This window comes from Prinia subflava, chromosome 9, assembly GCF_021018805.1.
Source record: "Prinia subflava isolate CZ2003 ecotype Zambia chromosome 9, Cam_Psub_1.2, whole genome shotgun sequence".
In the NCBI taxonomy this organism is placed as follows: domain Eukaryota; kingdom Metazoa; phylum Chordata; class Aves; order Passeriformes; family Cisticolidae; genus Prinia; species Prinia subflava.
Window position 1 is genome coordinate 13,018,802 of NC_086255.1, and position 23,344 is coordinate 13,042,145.

Below are 23,344 nucleotides of genomic sequence, written 5' to 3' on the forward strand. Positions count from 1 at the left end.
AGGCTTCTCAGGAATAACCCTGACCAGAAGTCCCTGCTTATTTCAGCAACTCCAAAAATTGCAGCCTGATGAGTTTAAACAAGCCGGAAGGGGTTCATGACTGATTTTGGTGATTTCTGGCAGACAAAGCATCACTGTGCATGTTCTGGTGCAACTAAGGCACCACTGTCCCTGTGCCACATGCCCTGCTCTGCATTCAGTCCCAGTAAACATCCCGTGCCTGCTCTGCATGCCTCCAGCTGAAACTGGCACCCAGCTGTCATAGGAATGGCATGGTAGGGAGCACTCCCATATGGAGAGACTCAAGATTTGTCAGTTTGATTTTGTTTCCCATTCTCATTCCATAGACTATCGTGCCAAGGCACAGAAACCCAGGAACAATTTTGCACTTTGCAGACCGTGCTGATCAACATGCAAATCCAAAGTTCAACTCCCTTGCATCCTCCCCACACTTGTCTGCTTTCAAAGTTTTCAGAAATCTCTTGTTTGGGAGCAGTAGTGGAGCACTGTGAGTTTTTCTAACCCCAGACTCTATCTCAGAGACAAAAGCACTGTTCCTTTAACTCCTCTCCACCCAGTGCTTTGCTTAGGATTATTATCTCATGTGGATAATTAATTCTCTTGAACGTCAGCATCTGGCCCTGGGTGGGAGCTGTGCTGCAGAGAGCAGCAGAGCACAGGATTGGGTTATAAGGTGCTAGAACACCTGTTTGTGCCTTTTGTAGTTTTCCTCAAATTTTTAAAGCAGGAGAGGGAAGAACATAGGGTCCCTACTCTGCCCCAGAAAGGTGCCTGTGGGAAAGCTGCGTTGTGGAAGGGACTAGTTCATCTTTTTTGCAAGATAAAGGGATGTATTAAGTACTAATTGCTCAAGTGGCTGTTGAAATGTCGGTGTTCCTCATGAGCACTCCTTGCTGTGTCAGGAGAGTTGCAGGGTGAGTGTTGAGTTACTGGGGCCCTCCAAAGGCTGAAGCAGCATTAAAAGGCATTAGGAGCAGAAATGGGATAGGATGGCGCTTAGACTTCACAGGGACTGAAATTGTGGATGTTAAGTGTATGCTTGCAAGTTTTGAGCGCTCAAAGGTGAAAATCAGGCAGGAAAGCACAAAGGTGCAGCAACAGCCTGCATGGGGCAGATCTGATGCTGTTAACCTGTGCCCATTCCTCGGTCAGCTGTGGCTGACCTGGCAGGATGGTGCATGCAAAATCAGCCCTGCATGCCCTAAGCCTGGAAGCACATGGCCAGGGGTTGCTGCATTCATGGCACTGCTGTGCAGCACTGCCACCGCTCCTCACTGCTTTGCTGGAGAGCCACACCGGGAGATGGAAGACTCGGTCCCTGCAGCTTGTCTCTGGGACAGGATAAGCAGGGAAGGTGCTTATTACAGACACTTGAATCCTAGTTAATATGTGCCATGGGGTGGCAGACAGGGCATCTCTCAAAATGATAGACTGGGACAGGCTACCTGTTCACTCCTGCCTGCGAGCACTCACGACTTGTAAGTGTCCTTATATAAATCAAGCTTCTTTCCCAGCTGATGGCTGTCCTTGCAATATAAGTGGCTTTGGGGATGGCTCTGTCTCTGCCATCTCTCAGATGTGATATAGGCTGATTCAGAAACTGTAATGGGTCCTGCTGCAAGCAGCTTGGAAGGTGCCCTCTGCAGATGAGAAAAGCGTGCTGGAGTGGTGTAGCCCAGAACCCTATGCTGGCATCTATTGCATGTCCTTCCCCCACCTCAGCGGTACTCTGGGGTATGGGATGCTTTGGAGTTACAGAGACAGGGAGGGATGAGTCCTCAGCTTTGCAGCTACTTTTGCTTCTTCTCTAGCTGGAAAAGGCTTCCTTGCCTTCCCTGACATAAAGAGAAAAGCAGAGGTGCTCCAAAAACTAGTAGGCACCTCTGCCAACTGATCCCGGCACAGGGCTCACCCCACACAGCAGGCTACGGGTCCCCTGGTGGGTGACAGAGCTGGCTGAAATGGATGGGGCTGTAATGGAGGTACCTGCCGGCAGGGCTACCTGGGAGACGCTCTTATCTGTCATCTGATTTATCCAGGTTAAAAGGCTGCAATCAGTCACCAAGGTAGATTCATTCCCCAGTAAATAGTGCCCGAGGGCTTCCAGGACCTATTTTACTGCTAAGCACTCTCTTTCCAATGCTTGAATACCTTTGTTCCCGATGGAGCTGTTGCTGGCTGATATATATATGATATGGGGAGTCCCGGTGACTTTTTTATTTTTGCTCTGTACAGCTTCTGGCCTTGTCTCGGCTGCGTCGGGCTGCACGATGAATTATCTGTCCACGGCTTTCTTGCGTCTGGGGGCAAATCCAGCTGAGACTGCTCTCGGCTGCCGGGAGAGCTGTCTCTATGAATCAGCTCTGCCTGAAGCCTGGGCGATTGGCACAGCAAGAGGAGAGGCTTGGAGGGGAGGGAAATGATGCTCGGAGTGTTGGTGGGCTGGTCTGGATTTTGGGCTTGGGGCTGGGAGGGACCAGCCTCTCCTGCCCTTGCTTCTGTCGCTGGGGCACTTTGTGACAGGTGACAGAGCTGGGCTGAGGGACAGTCATATGCTGTAATGCCCAAACATTTGCTTTCCCCAGTGACTTTCTCCTGCTGGATCTGCCTAGAACCTGTCCCCTATCACAGGTGAGTCCTTCCCAGGTTTGGCTACCTCCAGGGTCAGGAAGGCTTCTTGACCTGTGAATAGCAGTGACTGACATTACTCAGACTGTGGTATCTGGACCCCAGTGATCCCCAGAAAAAGGACACTCTCTGCCCTCTGGGGCTCAACTGTCACCTCTCATGACATGTGACAAAGCCAATCTGATTTCTTCTGAACACTGAGGTCCCCTGCCCTAGACCTGCTCTTTGGGGACATGTTTGTATTTGACTTGAGGGTGGAGAAGAGGAAATCTCTGTCAAGGCTGTGGACACAATAGCTGATTCTATCCTCACTTTAATTTTTTACTTATTTTTTTCATCCTTCTTGAACCCAACAACAGATCCCCCAAACTGCTGGCAAGGGGCTGCCATCCCCATCCAAGCTCCAGGTGCTACCTGTCTCCCCATCCCAAAGGACAGAGGAAAGGCTGCATCCTGTCCCCTCCTCTGGGGAGAGATCAGGAGCCCTTGTCTACTACACCTTGCTCTCATATACCTTCAAGCACTTGTCCTGAGGTTTGACTGCTTTTATTCCTTTTCCTGTCTTTAACAAACCTCTTATGTAGTTTATCAACCCAAATCAGTTTGTTAACTTCCTCCTGCTCTTCCCATCCCCTCCCACTCCTCCTCCCACTAATTGGAGTGGAGGACTAATGGAGTATTACTGTGAGGGACTAGGCAAGCTTCCCAAAGTACTTACCTAAGAAGCCAGCACTTTGACTAATAGATGTGCATTAAGGCTGTGCATCCTCTTGTCCTGAGAGTGGGAGGAGGGGGCCAAGAGTACAGAGCAGAGCTCCAGAAATCAGTATTACTGGCTCTCTCCAGATAGCCAGACTGTACAGCTGACCATCTCTGCTCTCAGATTCACCCTTAGGGGTGGGTTTCAGATCTAACTTGCATTTGGTAACACCCCAGCCCTGGTGGATTTGACTCCCAATAGGTGCAACAGGGTTCTTTGCCAGATATCAGCTTTCCTGCTTGGGCAAAAGAGGACTTTTTCCCCATTCCATGTTTGTACAAAACCCAGCACAGGAAGGCTCCTTCAGTCCCCCAGGGGATGTTTTGCAGTGCCTGCATGAATACTTTGAGTATTGGATGACTCAAAGCTGCCCTGGGACAAGACACTGGGACAGCCAGAAGGAGAGGAGGATGGGTCTGTCTAGAGGCACAGAGCACTTCAAGAGCTGCTGTATACCTAGACCTTCCATCCATTAATGTAATGAGAGTTTTTTCCTGCTAGTTGTCTGTCTTTGAAGCCTCCTGTGCATTTTCCAGGGGCCATACCCAGCACTGGAGGAGGGTTTGAATTTGTAACTATGCAGAACCACAAAACCTGAACTTTGGAGATGCACTGAGGATGATAGGCTATGATGATCAATATGTGCCCCTATCCTTGCTCCTGCAATTTGGCTTCTGAACCTACGCTGGGGGCAGAACCAATTAGATCAGCCTGATGACCATCACCAACGTCATCTGCAACCTTCAAGTGTTTTGTAGCTCAATCCTCTGGACCCCTGGAGGGCATCGCACTGACATTTAAACATTGTAAATGGCAGCAGTGCTCAAAAGCACCAGGAGAAAGGTCAAGTGCTTCAGTAAGAGGTGGGCAGGCATGGATCTGCACATGGGTGTTTGCTGGTTAAGTGTATGGAGACATCTTATCTTGGGGAGAGGTAGAAAATGTAGTTGGATGCAAACTGGAGGTGAGCAGGATGGATGGGAGAGGACATAAAAATGGAGAGGACTGAGCTATGGCTATCATGGGCCTTTGGGGACAGAGAAAGTATTTCCAGAAGCTAGGTGTGGGGAACTAAAGCCATGATGTTTATGAAATGTGGGTTCTCAGGTTCAGCAGACTCCTGATGGCTGGGTCTGGAGATAGCGTCTGGAGATAGCATCTGGAGACAGCTTATAGCATGTCTCTGAGACCCCTAGTTTCACCAGAGAATGTGCAACTTGCTAAGTGGATACAGGAAGTGGATGTGACCAGCCCTACCTTTGTTTTGCTTGGGCTCTCCAGGTGTCCCAGATTTCTCTCTGCCACATCTTACTGTGATCCACCCTTGGGGTGTCCGACCTCTCAGCAATGTCACCTAGGTATGTGCTGGCTCTTTGGAAAGCTCTGGTGTGTCCCTGGCTGTGCCCCCTGATTAGCAGCGGCTCTATAACAGGAGAGATGGAGTGATAAACACAGAACGGGTTCAACATGTCCAGCTTCCCTGTAGTAAGCACTTGCTGAGTCACTTATGATAGAGTTATGATATTTTTTATCAGGATGCTTCAGGAGAAAACTCAGCTAAACTGAGCCTGAGTGATGGGAAATGGCTCTGTGCATCTTATGCATCTCCTCTCATGCTGGGCAAGGGCATGAAACCCACAAGTGCAGACACTAATATGAGAACTGAGTTTGGCCCAGCTGCAGCACGGATTGCAGTTTGTGTCCCTGGTACCTGACATGGTGTGTGCTGGGACAATAAGGAATCCACCATAGCAAGAAGAGCATTCTCAGGACAACTGCTTGTGTGAACATAAAGGTGAGGGGGAGGGATAAAACACCTTCCTGATACAGGGAGGGGGGGTTGTCATCATATTGGCCACACCCATGCAAGGGCATTCTTCAATCTCTCTGTGTGAGCACTGGGGAGGAGGAATATCAGAGCTCCCCATGAGCTGGACACCACTCTCTCCCTGCCCCAGGGAAGGCACAATGAGCGGCCACAGAGCGGGGTCACTCAGTAGTGCTCCCATCAGGGAGGAAGCCTTCCTGTGCCCCGGCAAACCCCTAGTGAAAGACAATCAGGCTCGCTGTCACCGAGCTAATTCCGATGGCATAAAAGCAGTAATGAAATTCACGGCAGGATTAGCCTCTCCATCCAATGGGCCGGCGCCACAGTGACATATCGTGCTTCTTGCCCGAATGTAACACACCATCTAATTTACGTCGTGTAGCGAGCGGGAATGAAATGTTCATAAAGAATTGCTGAATCTTGTCACCTTAACTGCGGCCCCGGGCTCTGAGGCATCTGTCAGGGAGAGGAGAGCGGAGAAGGAGGCTCCTGCCTTGCAAAGCTGCGACCAGGGCTTTGGGAAAGGGGAGATGGCTGCATTAATCTTGTGGATCTGTGCAAAGATGTAGCACGTGGGGATGAGGACTCTAGGCTGGAGGAGGGGGACTGTAGAGCTTCCTTACGTGTGCATGCTGTAGAGTGGTGCTAGCAACAAGAAAAGGGCTGTTAAAGCTTCCCCACCCAGAGAACAGCATGCCTGGGATGCATGAAAATGGACCTGTGTTGGCATGGAAATAAGGGGCAGCATCCTTGGAGATACACATGCTCACAGCAGAACACAAGTTCCCAAATTCCATCTTGGGTCCCATGTTCAGGTACATACTATTTAGCAACTGGAGGTGTTCACCTGTCTGGGGAAGCATGTGCACAACCTTTTTGCTGTGGCTTGGCAACCCTGTTCCCCCTCCCCTTCCCAAATGTTTATTTGCAGTTAATTTTCATGGATCCTAATGGCTCAGATCCTGCTAGGGGGGATTGTGCTTGCCTCTTCAGTCAGAAAGTTTGCAGAAAAAATAGCCCTTTCCTGTTGTGTTTGGAGTAATAGCGTCTTGGTGTCCGGAGGGGAGTTGGCAAGGAAACAGGGAAGTTTATTAAGAGTAAGAGATTGAATTCCACTGGGTTTAATTGGAAGTGCTTGAACAAACAGGGGAGGGAGTCGTCCAGTCCAGCTCTCTGGAAAGAGCAGTTCTAGCCCCAGGCTTCCTGCCCATGGACCTGACTAGTCCCAGGCCCACCTTATCCTCTTGACTGTTGGGGAAGCTGCAGGGTCTGGCTTGTTTTCCTCTTTGGGGTCATCTGTGCACCTCAACCTTGGCTTTCTATTCCATCAGTTGCTAGAATCCTCCATGGGATCTGGAAATGCTGGGTCATGAAGTATGGTGCTTTGAAGTGTCTAGGAAGACAGTATTTGGGTCTGTATCTTACTTTGGAAGCTGGTTCTGGGCACAAAGGGTGCAAGTGATGCATAGGTCCTGTCCTTCCTGTGCCACCCAGTCCTCTCCCAGGAAAATGTGGCTTTTCTCCCTTAACAGGGACAGCACAGCTTCAGGCTGGGACTCAGCAGCAGCTGCCTGGGCTGCAGGTATTGGGTATGTAATTTGCAACTGTGATATGTCTTGGAAGAGTAACCTAAACTTAAGAGGCCTGCTCTGCTTTCCCATTTTAAAACTGAAATGGAGAAAACCCCTTTTGGATCCTAATCCTCACACCATCCTTCAGGGCACAGAAATGTCTCCACATCAGATTCCCATGGATGAAACCATCTGCCTGCCTTGGGCTGGTCTGAATGCTGCCTGCAGAATGAGCTGCAGCACCATTGTGCCTCCCCTGCACTGATAATCACAGGTATGAAAAGCAGTATGGAAATGTGCCTTTGTGGTTGCAAAACGAGCTGAGTGTCAAAAGTCTGATTCCCTCCTAGAAAAGCCTCTCCTTCAAGACCTTCTCCTGCACCATGCTGAGTTGAAAGAGGCATCAAGTATTCTCCTTGCAGACGAAGGTAAATGGGGGCTCAGACATTTGTTTTGCCTTGAATTCAGCTGATTGCTCCACTGAAAAATTTAAAATTAAAGAACAATAAATAATTTATTACTTTATTTACTTTAATTCAATAAATTGCTTCCCCACAAATTAAGATATATTGCTTCAAATTAAATGTTTCATTAAATCTGAGATTAAACTTTTGGGGGCTGGGGAAAGTAAGACTTTTTAATTTGGCTGATAACATGAAAACTGCCATTTCCCATTGCTTTAATTGCAAACTCTAGAACCAAAGTGACACAAATTTTACAAAGCATGATTGTGCTGGTTTGGTCTCTGCTCCCACTCCTCTGGGAGTTCAGTGGGTTTCTCTTTCTGATTCTCTCACGTGGCTGCAGATTTTCAGCTGCAAATCCAAATGGAGCATGTCTCTAATCCCCATCAAACCTCACACAAATGTCCTCTAATTGAAGCACTTTGTGTCTTTCAGACATCTCAGGGTCTTGTTTCTCCACAACCTTGCTTTATGGATGAAATTGTCATGAAATTGTCACACTTACAAATGTGGAAATTGATGTATACTGAAATGAAGGAGTTTGCAAATTTCCTGGGCAGTGGTCCTCCTGGTAGTGCACCTAGCATGATTGAATCTGCTTCAGAGGAGGACCTCTGGGGCCTGTCTGGCTGCTGGATGTTAGAAACAGCTTTTGTAATTTATTAGGGATTGCTAGAGGGACTTCCAGCCAGTTCAGCACATGCCTCCATAGGCTCTTGTGCACCTGCGCACCAATACAGCCACTGCAGAGCACCTCAGTGCTGCTCAATTTAGGAACAACCTGCACAAAAACAGTTGCAGGAGCAAATAATTGCTAAAGGGTTTCTATTTTTTCCCCTCTGACTCTGCAAGCAGATGAACTGTAGGTGCTGTGAAACAGCATTGGAGGAATTCTCCCTTGCTTGTCTAACCCTTGGTTGGAAGGCTTTGAATGACCGAAGTGCTCAGAATTGTTGCTTGTGACTCTTGGGTGCCCTCTTCACCCACGGCTACAGGCTCACAGCTCTGGGTCCCCCATTGTAATGGTATCTGCTGCAGGCTTGCACAACTGGGACCACGGTTGTCTCTCACAGGAAGGTTAGAGCAGCCAAAGGAGTTTCTGAGACATTGGGTGACAGAGGGAGCAGGCCTTGTGATGCCTACTCTGGGCTGCTCTGAAGAGGATTGGTAGGAACCCGGGCAGAGACAAGGCTGTGAGCGTCATTTCCTAGAGGGAATCTTTCCTGTGAGGGACTTTTTGCTTTCAAGAGAGGTGTCCCTCTTGGGAGTATTTTCAAGGGCTGGGAAAATCTCAAGTCTCCTTTTCTTGGTTCTCCTTCAGGCACCAAATGGAAGGAAAATGTCCCATGAGGAATGGGGTGCCCACGAATGAGTGGGTTAACTCTGCAGACAGGATTCCAAACTCCTCCTCTGAGCATGGAATGATGCTGTAGAAGCAACCTCTAAGAACTGCGTGTCTGTCAGCTCCTGGAACCCAGGTCAGTCTTGGACTCACTGGCTACATGGCAGAGGGCAATTGCCTTTGGATCTATGAATTGTAATGTGCCTCTGTGAAATGGAGAAAGGCACAGTCACTGCAGCAAGCGGGCTTTTGCCAGGAAAACTCTCTTATGTACTTACTATGTAAGTCAAGAGTATTTACAGGAGATCTTGCTGCCTGTAACTTAAAGCTTTAGCGAAACAAATTGGAATTGCCTTCTGGAGGCCATTGTTATAAATTACAGCCCCAACATCTGTCCACATCTGCAATGTCTAGACAACCCGTCTCAGCTAGAAGAGCGAGCGTGGGGGTGCTCTGATCACAGTGGGGAGGGGAAGCAAAGGGTTTGTGCTGCGGCTTTTGCCAAGCACCCCAGCTCATGCTGCCCCTCTGCTTCTGAGCACGATGCTCAAAGCAGGGTCCATCCCAGCCTGGCCAGGAGGGACTTCAGGGGCATTCAAGGCAGGAGGAGAAACATCTGCCTTCCTCCATTGCAGATTGATGCCAGCAACAAATTTGGCCCTTGGAAGTCTTAACTGCTGTTGCCTCATTTATTGCATGTTGAAGGATGTGAGAGAAGGCAGCGCCTTCAGCCAGGCTTGTTCCTGGCTTTCCTTGGCCCCTGTGCAGCACTTGCGATAAAGAGGCCAGGCCCGTCAGCTGAACGATTGTATTTTTTTTTACAGTTCCTAGCGCAAACCTTCTCATTTATATGTAAAGTAGCCATTAGTCATAGCTCTGTTCCCTCACACTGCCTGATGTACAATCACATTTTGCAGTGGATGAATCTTTCCACACAGCTGCTCTGCTATGAATAATCCGTTGCTGGGCCCATAAATCAGAAAAAAATCATGCACCTCCTTTGCCTGATCCTTACACAAAGTCATATATTTTACATGAGGACAAACTAAATATTCATGAGGCTTTAAAAGGCTGTTCTGACTACAAGGTACTTGTTGGGGTTGTTTTTGTTCTGTCGGGTCAGGTTTGGTGGTTTGGGTTTGTTTTTTGTCCTTATAAGAAGAAATCCTTCTTTCCCCTTTGCCACCCTTCAGGCAGCAGCAATGAGCTCCCAGCAATGCTCCTCTGGACTCATGTTTGCTGAAGGACTGATGAATTTGTCATTGCTGCTGTGTCAAGGACAGGCTGATGGAAGGTGCTGCAAACACCAAAGGACACATCTCAGGGGAGGTGGCAAGGCTTCAGAGAGTGAAGGAGCTGCTTTATACATAAAGAAGCACTTCTAGATCTGTGCTGGGGGCCCCTGGCTGGCTGGGAGTCGGGGTGCATGTTTCTGTAGGTCCCTCAGCCTGGTGCTCCACGCCAGGACCTCTGGCAAGACCACGGACACTGGGAAGGCTGCGGAACAGGCAGTACAGTACCTGTTCAAGAATGTTGTTGCCCTGATTTATTTTAATCCATATTTTAAACGAATCACCTACAGAGTCTGTGGAGAGGACTGAGACCTCAATATCTTCTGGGGCTTCAGTATCTTCTGCTTCCCAGTGGCCAAGTGAATCTGGTGGGGGAGCAGCACCATGCAGCCACCATGGTAAGATGGGAAACTGGGAAGATAGCTCAGGTTTAATCTGCTCAGGATCCCTGTAAGGATTCCAAACTCTCAGGATCTGCCCTGTGCAAGACATTCTGCCTTGGCCATCCAGAGCCAGTGATGATGCTGTTAGTGCAGGGAGGGCTCTTAACCCCCAGGAGGGTCAGGAGATCCTGACAAGTGTGAAGATGAGGCTTTCCACCTTCTATTTGCAGAATTAGCAGCTCCCAATAACTGAGAGGGACCGGTCTCATCCTTCCCTGCCCTGGTCCCACTGCTCTTACAGTAGCTCTGCCATTAGTATGGTGACAAGAAAAAGCCAGTTTGACTTTTGAGCCAGCAAAGTGTTTAGTTTATATTTCTTGAGCATAATTTTCCTGACACTATAGTGAACTAAACCAGCTCACTGTGCTAGCAAACAGATTTTGGAGCCAGCAGGTGAGAGGAGGAAATACGCGGCTGTCAGAGGCAGGAGAGAGGATGCAGCTCCCGTTTTCAGCAGCACAAGGGATACAAGCAGCTCAACATATAAATGCTAATCTACAGCCTACACTAGTGTGGATTCTCTGCAGACAAGCCTTTCTCTCTGGTCATCTCCTCCATACGTGCAGCCTTGCACATTTTCTTATACCAGGTAATGAGTACTGTCCTGCTCAGTGAACATAATTCCTACTGTGTGGTCTTGGACTCTATCCCTTTACTCTTGCATGACTGAGCGTCCCTTTGTCCTAAAAAAGTCCCTTTGCCCAAAGGCTGCAGGGAGCCATTCTGCCCTCAGTTTCCCCAGGCCATTGCACATCAAGTGCCTTTAGCTGAGATGCCAGAGCCCTGTGTGAAGCATGCCGGGGATAAGCAGGGCTGGAGAGGCTGAGCTGAACCACTGGGATGTTTCTGGGTGCAGGGGTGCCTGTCACCTTCTCACAAGCCCTTGTGCTATCAGAGATTGCCTGTGTGCTCACCCCTGTGAAATACAGCCCCAGTAGCAGCTGCTGCCACTGCTGCCGCCAAGTTCTTGCAGGACAACGGGAACAACAAAACATTCTTCCACCAGTGAACTCCCTTCTTTTCGCTTCCCTTTCTTTTTTGCTCCAACTTGGAAAGAATGAAGCCAAGGCACTGCCAAAGTAGAGGAAAACAAGGCCAAGCACACACAGATGGCGACTCTACAAATTTAATTTAAAATCATCCTTTATTATTCAAAATATAAAAATTCAGGCAATAATGCCCAAAGGAACTGCACTGATTAAAGTTCCCTAATGTTTCATGGCCAAATCTTGCTGCTTCCACCATGGGTCACTGGGACAAGAAGTGAAACCCCTCCGGAGTGCAGAGAAAGGTAGGGCTGTACCTGCTGTAGATCGCTTAACCACCTACTTACTGACCCAATCAGCTTCACTTGAAGCAAAGCACCAGCTGTTCCTTACCCAATTAATGACTGCCACAGCAAATTAACATGGCGTTACACCAGGCGTGGATGTGGTCCGCAGAGTCCAGAATGCACAGAGCAATATGCTATTGCAAAAATAATCACAGTAATATCTTTACTGTTAGGTAGCATCCTTCATCTGGAAGGATGGTGAGGTCCCTGAGCACTATATGGGCTCGTTTCATACAATGTGCTCTGCAGTGAGGGGGTGGAGGGCAGGGAGGGGGGGTATGGTTGCTGTTTCAAGGAAAAGTAAAGAGGAGCTGATCAGGGTGGCTCTGCTGTGGCAGAAGCAGCACTGACTACACATATCCAGTTCCTGGAATTCAAACAAATTATTGTTTGGTTGTAAATCTGTTGAAGTGTGCCTTCTCCCTGCCTTACGCACCACAGACCTCCCCAGTGTCTCTTTGCCTTCTCTGTGATGTGACACCTCAGTGGTCTCACAGCTTGGTGTGCTGACCATTCTCTCCTCTGGCCACAGAGGACACAGCAAGCTGGTGGGTGTAGAGCTGGCCATTCAGCTGCAGGGAGCATCCCACAGTGGGAAGCGGCCACAAGGTCAGGATGCAGATACAGAGATCCAGGTGAGGTTCCCACAACAAGCTGTTACTCCATGCTCAGTGCTGCTGGGCCAAGTGCTGCTTCTCTGAGTCTCTCCTCAGTCTGTGCTGTGGTTGAGGCTCTTGCCCTGTTCCTCTGCAGTGGTTCTGCATTGTGGGGTCCTGGTGGTAATGTGGCAGAATAACCAAGCCATGACCTTCTACCACCAAGTTTAAGTCGAGCACCTAAACCCTCATTAGTTTTGGCTCCACATAGTTCAGGGATGTTAATCCCCTGTAAGTTACAGTCCAGACAGATCAATCAGCCTGGAGGGCTTCAGGACACTGGTATCTAATGCTGAAGCATTACACTTTCCAATTTTCCAACAATTAGGCCAGCATCAGATATTATTGACAAATAAACCATGCAATCAAAGCCCTGAGCTGCCACGCTGCTAGCAGGATGATCCATTTACATCCCAAGCCAGCTGCAGGATGCCTGGAGGGAGGAGACATGGGAGAGTCCTGCCTCAAGCACCAGCAGCCCCTGGTTGCCTTCAGTGCTGTTACAGGAGCCCTCCCTTTGTAATTACAGGACTCCCTCATTATAATTACTGTTATTTATATAATCGTGGTGAGTGTTTTCAGTGCTGTCAGCAGTCTGGAAAGTGCCCAGCCCCACTAGAGCCAAGCATTTCAGGCATTTCACTGCTAGAGTCTGGCCTTAAAGTATGACAGCCAAGAGCATGGCTGGGTCGGTCCAAGAATGGCAGCCTTTAGTCCTGGTGACATGGGAGCTTTATTTGGGAGATTTCTATGCCCTGCGATTGTAGAGGGAGAGCATCAGGTTATCTCTCCCTCCTTCTCTTAGACCACTGCTCTGGGAGCACAGATCACGCCAGCATCACACCCTGCAAAGGCTGACATTCCCTGTCACCTCTGCTGGGTCACGGGCTGCAGCAGACACTCCTGGCACTGGATCATGAGGCACCACCTAATCACATGTCCCTGGGAGGAATCCAGTAATGGGCACATTCTCTGCATCCTCTGCTTTCTCTCTGATCTTCTTGCCTGAAAATCTGGAGGAGATGGAGTGTTCAGAGAAAATGAGGAAGGGACTGGTACTTCTGAGATATTGGTTTTGTACCTGCTTGAGGCTTCACTTTTGTTCCTGTGTCAAACACAAGAATGAAAACAATGGATTTGAGCTGCATATGGGCAAGCAAATGCTGATGTTTGTGGCCAGCTTCTCTGCATTTACACAGGAAAAAATTCAGAGTATCTCACTTAAAATGCAGAGCCAAATATATAAATGCAGCAAGTAGAAGAACCTGCACATTTTATTAGATGACATACTGGCTAGAAATCAGTGTTGTGTTTGCTACAGAGAAGTCAAAACTTACCAGGGTCTTATAGCTGGTATTAAAACCACAGGAAGCAATTCCTCTCTGCTGCTCCATACAAGGCAGCTTCAGTTTTTGGGCACTGTGAAAAATGCAGAAAAACTGGAAAGAGATGAGACAAATTTAATAAACAAGAGGATTAGAAGCAATGGCTACCATGTGAGCTGGTCTTGTAGGGTGTACAACAGAGAAACAGAGGTAAATATGGTAAATATTCTCCTGTCTATGTGCAGCTGCTAGTCAAGGAATGCTGAGCAACTTTTTTTTTTTTTTTTTTTTTTTTTTTTTTTTTTTTTTTTTTTTTTTTTTTTTGTCTTTGCGGCTTAGTACAGCAAAGAAAACTTGGGCCAATTTTCAGGGAAAATTGATCAAGAAACATTATGAGAAAAAGGCCACGAAAGCACCACTGGAGGCTTTTTGTGTTAGCGGATGGCTTCAAACAAACATCTCTCAAGAATGATGTCACCCTATTTGATCCATTCCAGTGCTGCAGATTTTCCCGTTTCACATCCCCTGCGGACCTTCGGTCTTCAGACATTTTAGGCACCCAGTGCACGGGGCTCTGTTTAGGTTTACCAGCAACAACCGACTCGAACACCGACACTGCGCCAGCACGGAGCGCAGCCGGAGCAAAGCGCGGCAGCAGCCGAGCCCTCCTGGCGAGCATTTGAGAGCGCGGGGCTGTGGTTCAGGGGCCAGCCGTACCTCCCACCCCAGGAAAGGCCTGGAGCTGGAAGCTGCTCACACGGCACCTGCAGCACGCCCCTCCTCATCTCCCTCCCTCGCCCGCCCAGAGCGGCCGTGTCCATCCCACCCCAGCCCGCACCTCGCACCGTCACAGCCCCACGTTACTACAACTCCCGTCGGCCCCCTGCACCGCACACAACGCATGCGCCAGCCGGCTCCCAGCGTGCCCACGATTCCGGACCGTGTCGGGATTTGTAGTTTTACCCGGCAGGTCGGACCTTTGCCAGGGATGTGGCCGGGGACTCCATTTCCCGTGGGCCTGCGGAGCGGCGCATGCGCCGTGCGGGCAGCGCGGCGGGGTGGGGGGGCGCGGGGCAGCGCAGGTTCCCGTCTGCGCTGGCTGCGGCCTTCACTGAGCGGGGGGGGCGGCCCCGGCCCGGCCCCGCAGGACGATGGACCCGGCCGAGGCCGTCCTGCAGGAGAAGGCGCTCAAGTTCATGGTGAGGGGCCGCGGGGCTTGGCGGAGGCGGCGGGGGAGGGTGGGCACCTCTATGGATGGGCTGCGGGGTGGGGGGGACGAGATGGAGCGGGGGGCAGTGGGGAAGGGGACCCGGGCCTCGGGGATGGGCTGGGCCGGGCCGGAGGGCGCTGGGCTGGCGGGGGAAGGTGGCGAGCGGGGCCCAGGGAGGGGGCGACCTGCCTGCGGGGAGGGCAGTGAGCGGGGTCCCCAGATCCGGGCAAAGGGAGCATTGGGAGGAGGGGGAGGGGGCTGCAGGTGCCACCTGAGAGCGGGAGAAGTTAAACTGGAGTGGGGCAGGACCTGGCAGAGAGGCCCACAGGCTCCGGCAGGCTTTGCGCATGTAATTCTTGGATTTTTTTTTCTTTATTTGTGCACCTTAGACTATCCTTCTGTACTGCTCACTATCCCTCTGTAATTTTGTCTTTCCTCCCAGTCTACTGCGAGATCTCTAAATACTGGCACTGAGTGTTTCACCTGCTGCTGCAGCGCTATATCAGTGATAGTGACTGCGGGGAGCACGTACATTGTTTAGGTTTTGAGCTGGCCTTTGGTATGGAAAACAGTACATGCATCCAAGATGCTCTTCAAAAATGGCTGATTTCCATAGATTTGAGGCATTGTGCACTTAAACTGTAGCTTCAGTCTCTTTTTTTTTTTTTTTTTTTTTTTTTTTTTTGTTGATATTTCTAAGCGTTTTGGCCAGAAATATAAAATTTAGACATGAAAACAAATAGTTGCCAACTAAACTGAACGTGAATTTCAGGTGCCTCAAATTGTTCTTTCCCTAAGGATATAATTTAAATGACTGGCAACACTTGCTAAAAGTTTGTTTTGTATTAGTGCTTGTAGTGGCACAGAATTAAACTTGAGCACATCAGGAAGAAGGAATTCTATTAAATCTTCAGAACATATGCTCAAAATGAAATTGAGGAAACTCTAGTGGCAAATTTTAATTTCTAACTGAGTTTTGAAGTGCTTGTTTGGCTTTTGGTTTATAATCTGGAAGAACTTGTTTCTCTCTTGAGACTTTTTGACCCGTTTGCTAGCAGTCTCCAAGTTTGCCAGATTTATAGAGTCTCAGCTAGGTGAAGTGGAAAAATGCTGTGGACACCTAAATAGGCAAGGTAGCAATTGACAATAATGAATGGCCCTCTTTGGTGTGGGATTGGCCAAAGGAGTGTCCCAGATCCTGCTGCACTCGTGTTTGGCCAAGCTTGGTAATTACAACCTGCCTCTAGATAGTGAGTTTCACATCCCAGAAAGTTTTTGCTGAAACACTCCTTTCTGCTGCCAGACAGTATTGTGAACATGCTACATTGACTTGTCATACATTACTTTTTTCACCCCCTGTGCTAAGATTCTCATTCAAGGGCTTAGTCCAGGCGGTTTGAGGTCATCTGTAAGATGGGGCCTGGAGGCTGAGGGTGTCCCTGTCCATCCTGCAGCTGGCGGTGTCCCACTCAGATAGAGCTCCCTGACACTGGGGAGAGGTATGACCATGAGAGGAAGCTGCTCTTCTGGGATATGCAGCTGATAAGAGCACCAGATAAAGGGAAGAATTATCGAGACCAGGCTGCATTGAGAGCTAAAAGCTAACCCACATTCTTTCATGTTTTATTAAAGTGCCTCTTCTATGTAAAATGCTTCTAAAACATGCAGTGAAAGATGTGGCTTCCCTCTGTCCACTCTGAACTTTTCAGGGTATTTTTGCTTAGGTTGAGAGTAGAGTAAGCAAAGGTTTTGTTAAGCACATCTCAGGCTTTTGCTGTAGCATGTATTGGTCCAGAACACAGCTCTTACTTTAATTCTGCTGATGGAGTAAAGTGTCAGACTTGGTGGGGTCTTCTGGTGTTCCTGGAGGGGTGGCACAGATAGATACATCAGGATACCTGAGGAATCAGTTGGGGGTATCATCTTGGCCCTCCTAGGAAGGGTCTTTGTCTGCCTTGTAGCGTTCAGTGCTCGGGCACTGCAGTAATGGCTCTGGTACAGTTATCCACACAGAGGTACCAGATCAGCTCGTGCATCCTCTCAGCTAATGCTGAATCATTCACAGCAGATTACCTTGTCCATCTGAGTGTGTGATATGCTTCATTTGCATCTTCCTTATTAGGTGCCTCACAGTTTGGCCCAAGGTGGGCTTTGCTATTAATTATTGATTTTCCCTGAGAGCTTCCCAAGGAGCACTGTAGGTAAATATTCAAATACATTTTGGAGGTATGAGGCCTATTATCAAAGGCAGGAGAGACAGTTTTGGTTTTGGTATCTGTTTGGGGTACATTTCATTTCATGTTGAAAAGCAACCCTCTATGTGGTAGTTTGTTTATGCTTCTCTAGAAAACAATACTTTTTTCCACTTGAAAATGTCAGTATTTAATTTTTGACATTGACTTTGAGCAGCTCTCTTGAATCACAAGGTATCAGGCAAGATGGACCTGGTGATTTGAATTTCATTTTAATATCCAACTCTAACAGAAAAGTGTAATGGGAAAGATTCATCCAGTGCTAGTATTATGAATGAAATTATTTTGCTTTAAAGCATCTGTATTTGATGCTTTGAAAGAGAAACAGTACTCTGTTGTTTTTGTGTATGCTCATGTCTGTGGAACTTTTTGATGGGAGTAGAAGGCAGCTGCCTTCTCACTGGCTGCTGTTGGCTGGATTATTTGCCAATGAAGCAGTATTGCATTTAACTGATAACTGCCACCAGTTTCCTGGTTATCTGTGGTCAGGTGCAATGTGTATAATACTTTAAGGTTTAGGTTATTTATTTAATTTCATTTGCTTACTCAGTTTACCTCTATGTCTTAATAAGACCTAATTTGTTCCTGATATTAAATTGCTGTGTATTAACACTACACAATACTAAGCAACTGCTCACAAGGGAAGACTGTTTTTGCTGATGAATGAGTGTCTTGTATCATGTATTCTGCACATTATTTTTCAAAAGTTGTGTTGGAGGTTTTGGGGTTTTTTGAATGAAAGATGGTTCATAGATTTAAAATACAATAAATTAAATAGTCCAGTGTTCTGCAGCTGCAGCAAGGATTTTACCAGAGTGGAACCTGTCTTAGTTCACTTCAACCTCTTTTCTTTTCTGTACAGTCCTGCTGATGAAAGTACACTCTTTCTAAAGTACAGTGTGTAAGAGACTGATGCATAAGCTAGAGAGAGGTGACCATGCCCATTAACCTAAAAAAACGCACACAAAAGTCCCACCCAAACCCCCTTGCCATAGCAAGCTCTGCTTTTATGCATTCAGGAATATGGGATTTCCATAGTCATAGTCATAGTCGTTTACAAAAGAACAAGAAATTGAGGTGCCCAATAAGTAACTTTCAAGTTTGAGTAAGTGTTTGAAACTGTAGATACAGTATTTAAAGTGTGAGTGTGATAGGCTCAACTGAGACTTTGATTAAATGTCATATAAAGTAAACTACATAAGCCTGCTTAGAAAAGTAGATATTTTTTCAAACTAGCTTCAAATGGTTCAGTTAAGTATACGAATGTTCTGATGATTATCTTTTTAATTAAAATGAGAAATCTTTGTTTAAAGTGGCATTCTTTTTTACGGCCTGTTACAGTCTCTGTAACAATCATTTCTTAAGTCTGAACGTTTTTAATTCCAGGAATCCATTTATATAAAACTATGTTTAGACTTAATTAAGGAACGATTCTTACAAAGCTTGTAAATAGCCAGGAAAAAAGGGACAGAAAATAAAACTGACATTCACACTTAACAGAATGATTGTTACAAGGTATGTAATATGCTATAAAAATACAATAAAGCCCTTTTTATAAGAGTTCATATTTTTTGTTCCTCATTTTGAAAGGTATTTAAGAAAAATATCAAAGCTCTATGAAGCGACATCTGTTTTCTTGAATGGACTAGTGACAGTTTCAGTTGTGTTTAATTAGCAGTGCTTGGAACAGTACCTGACCCCTTTGGGGTCCCATCTAGAACCATTTGAGAGGCAAAAGTGTGATCCTTCAAAGAGTTTCACTTTCTCAGTTTTTATAAATTAATTAATTTGCAATAATTCACTTGATTTCCTGGCTCATTTATAGGAAGAAGTCAGTCTGAGTGTTCGTGGGTTTTTTGTTTCACCCCCAAAATACCATTTTCCTTTTGGTTTTGAATGGTTGGATTCTAGGGGCTGCTGATGGGCCTTCCAGTTTCACAAGAGAACCAGAGCCTTCTGGTTGTAAGATACATCTGTGGGTTGTTTTTTGGGGGTTTTTTTTGTGGTTGGATTTTTTTGGTTATGGCTTGTTTTATTTTTTTAATGAGGGAAAACTCTGAAGTTCATTAATTTTTATATTTGTATGTTTGTAGGAGCTCCCACATAACTGGCAGGTAATATAGTAAAGAATAATCAGTGTAATTGAAGGCTGAATTGTAATAAAGTTGGAATTTTTTTCATGCTGTGTGCATGTATATAGAACAGATGGACAAAGGCTTATACTTTAAAAGAGGCTCTACTTACACCGAACCTGTGTCATTCATGGTGTCAATAGGACCAGGATTTTTAAGACCTGTTATTTGTTAACTATTAAAAAAAAATCCTTGAGAACCTTTCTGTCTTTCCAGTAACATATTTATGTCGTGGACATTGTGGCAGAGAACCCTGGGTATCCAAAGCAAGGATGTCATGAAATCAGTAAGAATAATTTTGTAAGCTGGGATAGCAGAGCATTGCCTCTTAAATGTGGGATTACAAATCCTGCTTGAATATTAAACATACACTTACCAGTTTTTCCAATGGTGCTGAAATAGCATCCTGGTTTATTTGGGTGTTTGTTAGGACTAGTATATTATATGGAAAACATTGATTACATTTTCTTCTATCCCAAACTTCATGCTGTAGATTTTTCTGCACTTGATGCAGGCCTTTGGTACTTCAGTAACTTCACCCTCACTTCTCTGGTAATGTTTCATTTCAGCCACTTTGCTCCATTAAATGTATGCAATTAGAAAAGCAAATGGCAAATTTGCTATCGCATCACTGAAGTATTTAGTTTCATAGACTTAAAAAGCCAAATTTGTTGCACCATGCTCTCCGCACTGTAATATGTACTATAAACATCAGAGAGAATAGGCTGACCTTAATATTTGCTTCCCAGACTAAATCGCCGCCTTGCAGCAGTTATTTCCCACTGAATAAAAAGTTTAATTTCACGCCCTGATTAGTGCTAGTATGTGCAGGTGGATATTTATTTTATGCAGCTAAACTAATCTGCCTTGGCAAATTATTTGCCAGTCAGCAGAGCTATAATTCCTCATGAGTATTTGGTACTAAATTATCATTCTCATTAGTAAGGTAAAGCAGACTGTTCTAACCACGAAGTTTGGTTAGGAAAAGGACTTCCTAAATAGTCTTTTGAAGATACAAGGTGGGTGGTTGCTTCAACATTCTCAGTATTCTAAAATGGTTTGTGATACGCAAAAAGGTAATGAGAATTTTAGAGGAAGAAAATAAAATTATTCCCTAGTTTTATATCATGGTAAGGTAGAAAAGTACAGTGGTCAGAGATCACCTCTTCAAGAGGTGCCTAATGAAGAAAAAATCAGATGGTCATCTTTGATTGGCCACTGGAAATACTCCCAGTTCTGATGTCTGGGCCATAAATGAGATGAAATATGAAGTTGTGTTGTTTTCTTCTTTATCTTCAGTCCTAGCAGCTATTGAGGTAGCAGAAATATTGACTTGAGACAAAAAGTTAAATAGTTGAGGAAACTTCCTGGTCTGGTCTCATTTAAAATTCACTTCACACTCTAAAAACTCTAAAATTTTAAGTGGGGATCAGAAAGTATCTCCTGACATACAAATGTTGAGTGGATATGTTTGTCAAGTGAATGCGTGCATCCATAACTTTGTTTTCTGTGGATTTTTACTGTGTCAGTAGTTTTTTGTATTATAAAACATGTTAATGAAAGATACTCTTCTTGTAACAGAAAATAAGTAATTTATACCTGGAACTTAAGAATTTTCACTAAGTATTGTGTGAAGGGATTCCACCAACTTTTTTTCATCTGTATGGGTTCTCATATATTCTTGTCATATTCATTTTCTCAGTGATTACTGCAACAGTGTTTAGGGTCACATTTAAGACCAGCAAAGCTAGCAAGCTGAGCAACTTGATTTTTTTGTATAAAAATTTTCTTGCTAAATTCATCAATGCAGATGGAATAGGCTGTTTCCTCACTTCCTTGTCTACTTATATTGTGTCATCTTCAGCTCCATGCATACTGGTGAGATTTGTGTGATATTTAACTGTCCTCAGTAGCAAGCTTAACTGGTATTTCCAGTACTGAGTATTTTCTTCAATCTTCCTCATTTTTTAAAATTCAGGGGATGCTCAACAAGGCATATTCTTTATACATATTAAGTGGTTTTGCACTCAGAAGAGCTGAATCCACTGTGTGTTCAGCTGTGGAAGCTGAAAATTAGTTGTAGCATACCAGTGTCCAGTGGCTGCAGGTAAAGAGCAAGTACTCAAAATACAATTAATAAACAATCCAATATGAAGCTGTTTCCCTGACAGGATACTGATTAGTGCTGTGAAAAACTTCTTGATGCCACAGAAATGGTTGAAAATAAACATCCTGGGAATTGCATTAAATATTTCCTGCTTGTTAAACTGCAGAGCTTTCTAATGCCAGTTTTTCTGAGGTGCTGGGAAACTCTGGTGTTTGACAAATGCAACCCCTGCTTGCAGAAAGAGAAGGCTGAAGCTCTGAAATTTGCAGGGGTCAGGGACTGGAGGAATTTGTGTAGGGTGATATGGTACACTGTTAATAGAAGGCAGAATACAAAGAAACCAGTTCTTCTAATAGCTACCCTTGTGCTTCTGACCATGTTTTGGTTAATTTTACAATTGGCTAGCCACCTGTTAAGATAACCCATTTTATCATTAAACAAAATTAATTTTAAAAATGGCTTGAAACTGTCTGATTTTAATGGGATCTGAATATTCTTAGTTTTAATCTGCCTCATGAGGCTTGTCTTTCTTCTGGGAAGTACATTGTTACATCATTAAAATATCATCCCCTACTGAGAGAGAAATCGGTCCCATTCACTAAATGGCAATGCTGAAACAATGACAAGTATTTCTAAAAACTGCATTAAAATTCATTTTTTTTTCTCTTTGATGTGCAAGTTCCGTGGTTCCATTAACCAATGGGTGCTCAGCCCATTTGCTGCTGTGTGTGCACAGCCAGATTTGTTAGCTGGGATGGCAGAAGGATTCAGAAACAGACACGATGACCTGTAGTTTTAAATTATTTCACTTTTCCACAGTGATTTTTGGAAGCAAATAATTGATCGTAAATTTGCACTCTAGCTACGTCTAGTCCTCCTCTGTACTAAAAATTCAGAAACATCTGATTTAATTTTCCTTCCCCACTGCTAAAACAGGGTCTTGTGCAGTCATTTTGATGAGAGCAGCAGAAAGGAGAGAATGAAGAAGAATGGGAAAGCTCAGCAAGGGATCTTTCTAGTCTTTCTGAGGGAAGGACAGAAGTGTTTAAGTCTGTGGGCAGGAGCCATGCAGCCTCTTGGCAGAATCCACTGGAGTAACCAGTTTGGACTAGAAGCAGCCAAAAGGCCTAATGCTGGTTTAATTTGCTTCATCCCTTGGTGAGAAGGTAAAGATTGCAGGGGCATACTACAAAGGAAGGAAGAAGTTCTTAACTGCAGTTGTATGTTAGCAGAACAATAATGTGTGTTCTTTTAACTATAGTCTAGATGGATCTATCGTCTTCAGAAGTGCCTGGAGTGAACCAGACCTGAAGAAGATAGTAGAGAGGGGATTTGGATAACACCAGGCGTTGCAGAACTCTGGTGTGAACTTTGTCAGCTGGCTTTGTGCCCTGCATGGGATTTTTCTTTTTGTAGGAATATTCTCATGATATTTCCATTTTAGGACATAGTTACTCGTACAGAATTGAGGGGGTTCTTTTCCCTCAAATGCAGTGGAATGGATGAAACACTGTAGAGAAAAGGTGATGGCAGTCTTTGCTTGGATACTAATCAGGGCTGGACTGTATGCTGACTAGAAAAGAGTCTGAATGTTTCCATGCTTGCCCACACAGCAACCAGAACAGTCTCTAGTTGTTTCAGAGAAAAATGGTCAATCATGAAAGTCTGTCATACAATGTAGTCAGTCTCCCTCTCTACACACATCATTTGTAATTTATTGTGAGAGCAGTAGAGAATGGAGCAGTGTCTATGTGGGAGTTGCTTTTAGTTTATGGATAGTTGGCCTTGAATTCTGTCTATTAGGAAGATGTTGGCGATCCTCCAGGGGGGTGTTCATTGGGTCTGCTCAATGCCCTTCCTTCTTATATGCCAAAACTGTCAGCATGATTGAGAAATGCAGCCAGCTACCATTCATCTCCTGCAAATTAGAACAATGAGAAGGGGTGTAGTCTCAAGAAATGGATTGATCCTGTTTAGAAG

General features: G+C 45.8%; 1 protein-coding gene across 7 annotated transcripts in view; it reads left to right on the top strand.

Moving 5' to 3' along the window:
- The first annotated feature begins 14,713 nt into the window (after nt 1-14,713).
- The window catches only part of BTRC (beta-transducin repeat containing E3 ubiquitin protein ligase), a 113,894-nt gene continuing 105,263 nt past the window's right edge, over nt 14,714-23,344 (top strand). For all 7 annotated transcript variants that reach the window (XM_063405447.1, XM_063405449.1, XM_063405450.1 and 4 more), the window contains exon 1: nt 14,714-14,862. In XM_063405447.1, the coding sequence (XP_063261517.1) occupies nt 14,815-14,862 (48 nt within the window). In that variant the 5' untranslated portion in view covers nt 14,714-14,814. The remainder of the gene's footprint in view (nt 14,863-23,344) is intronic.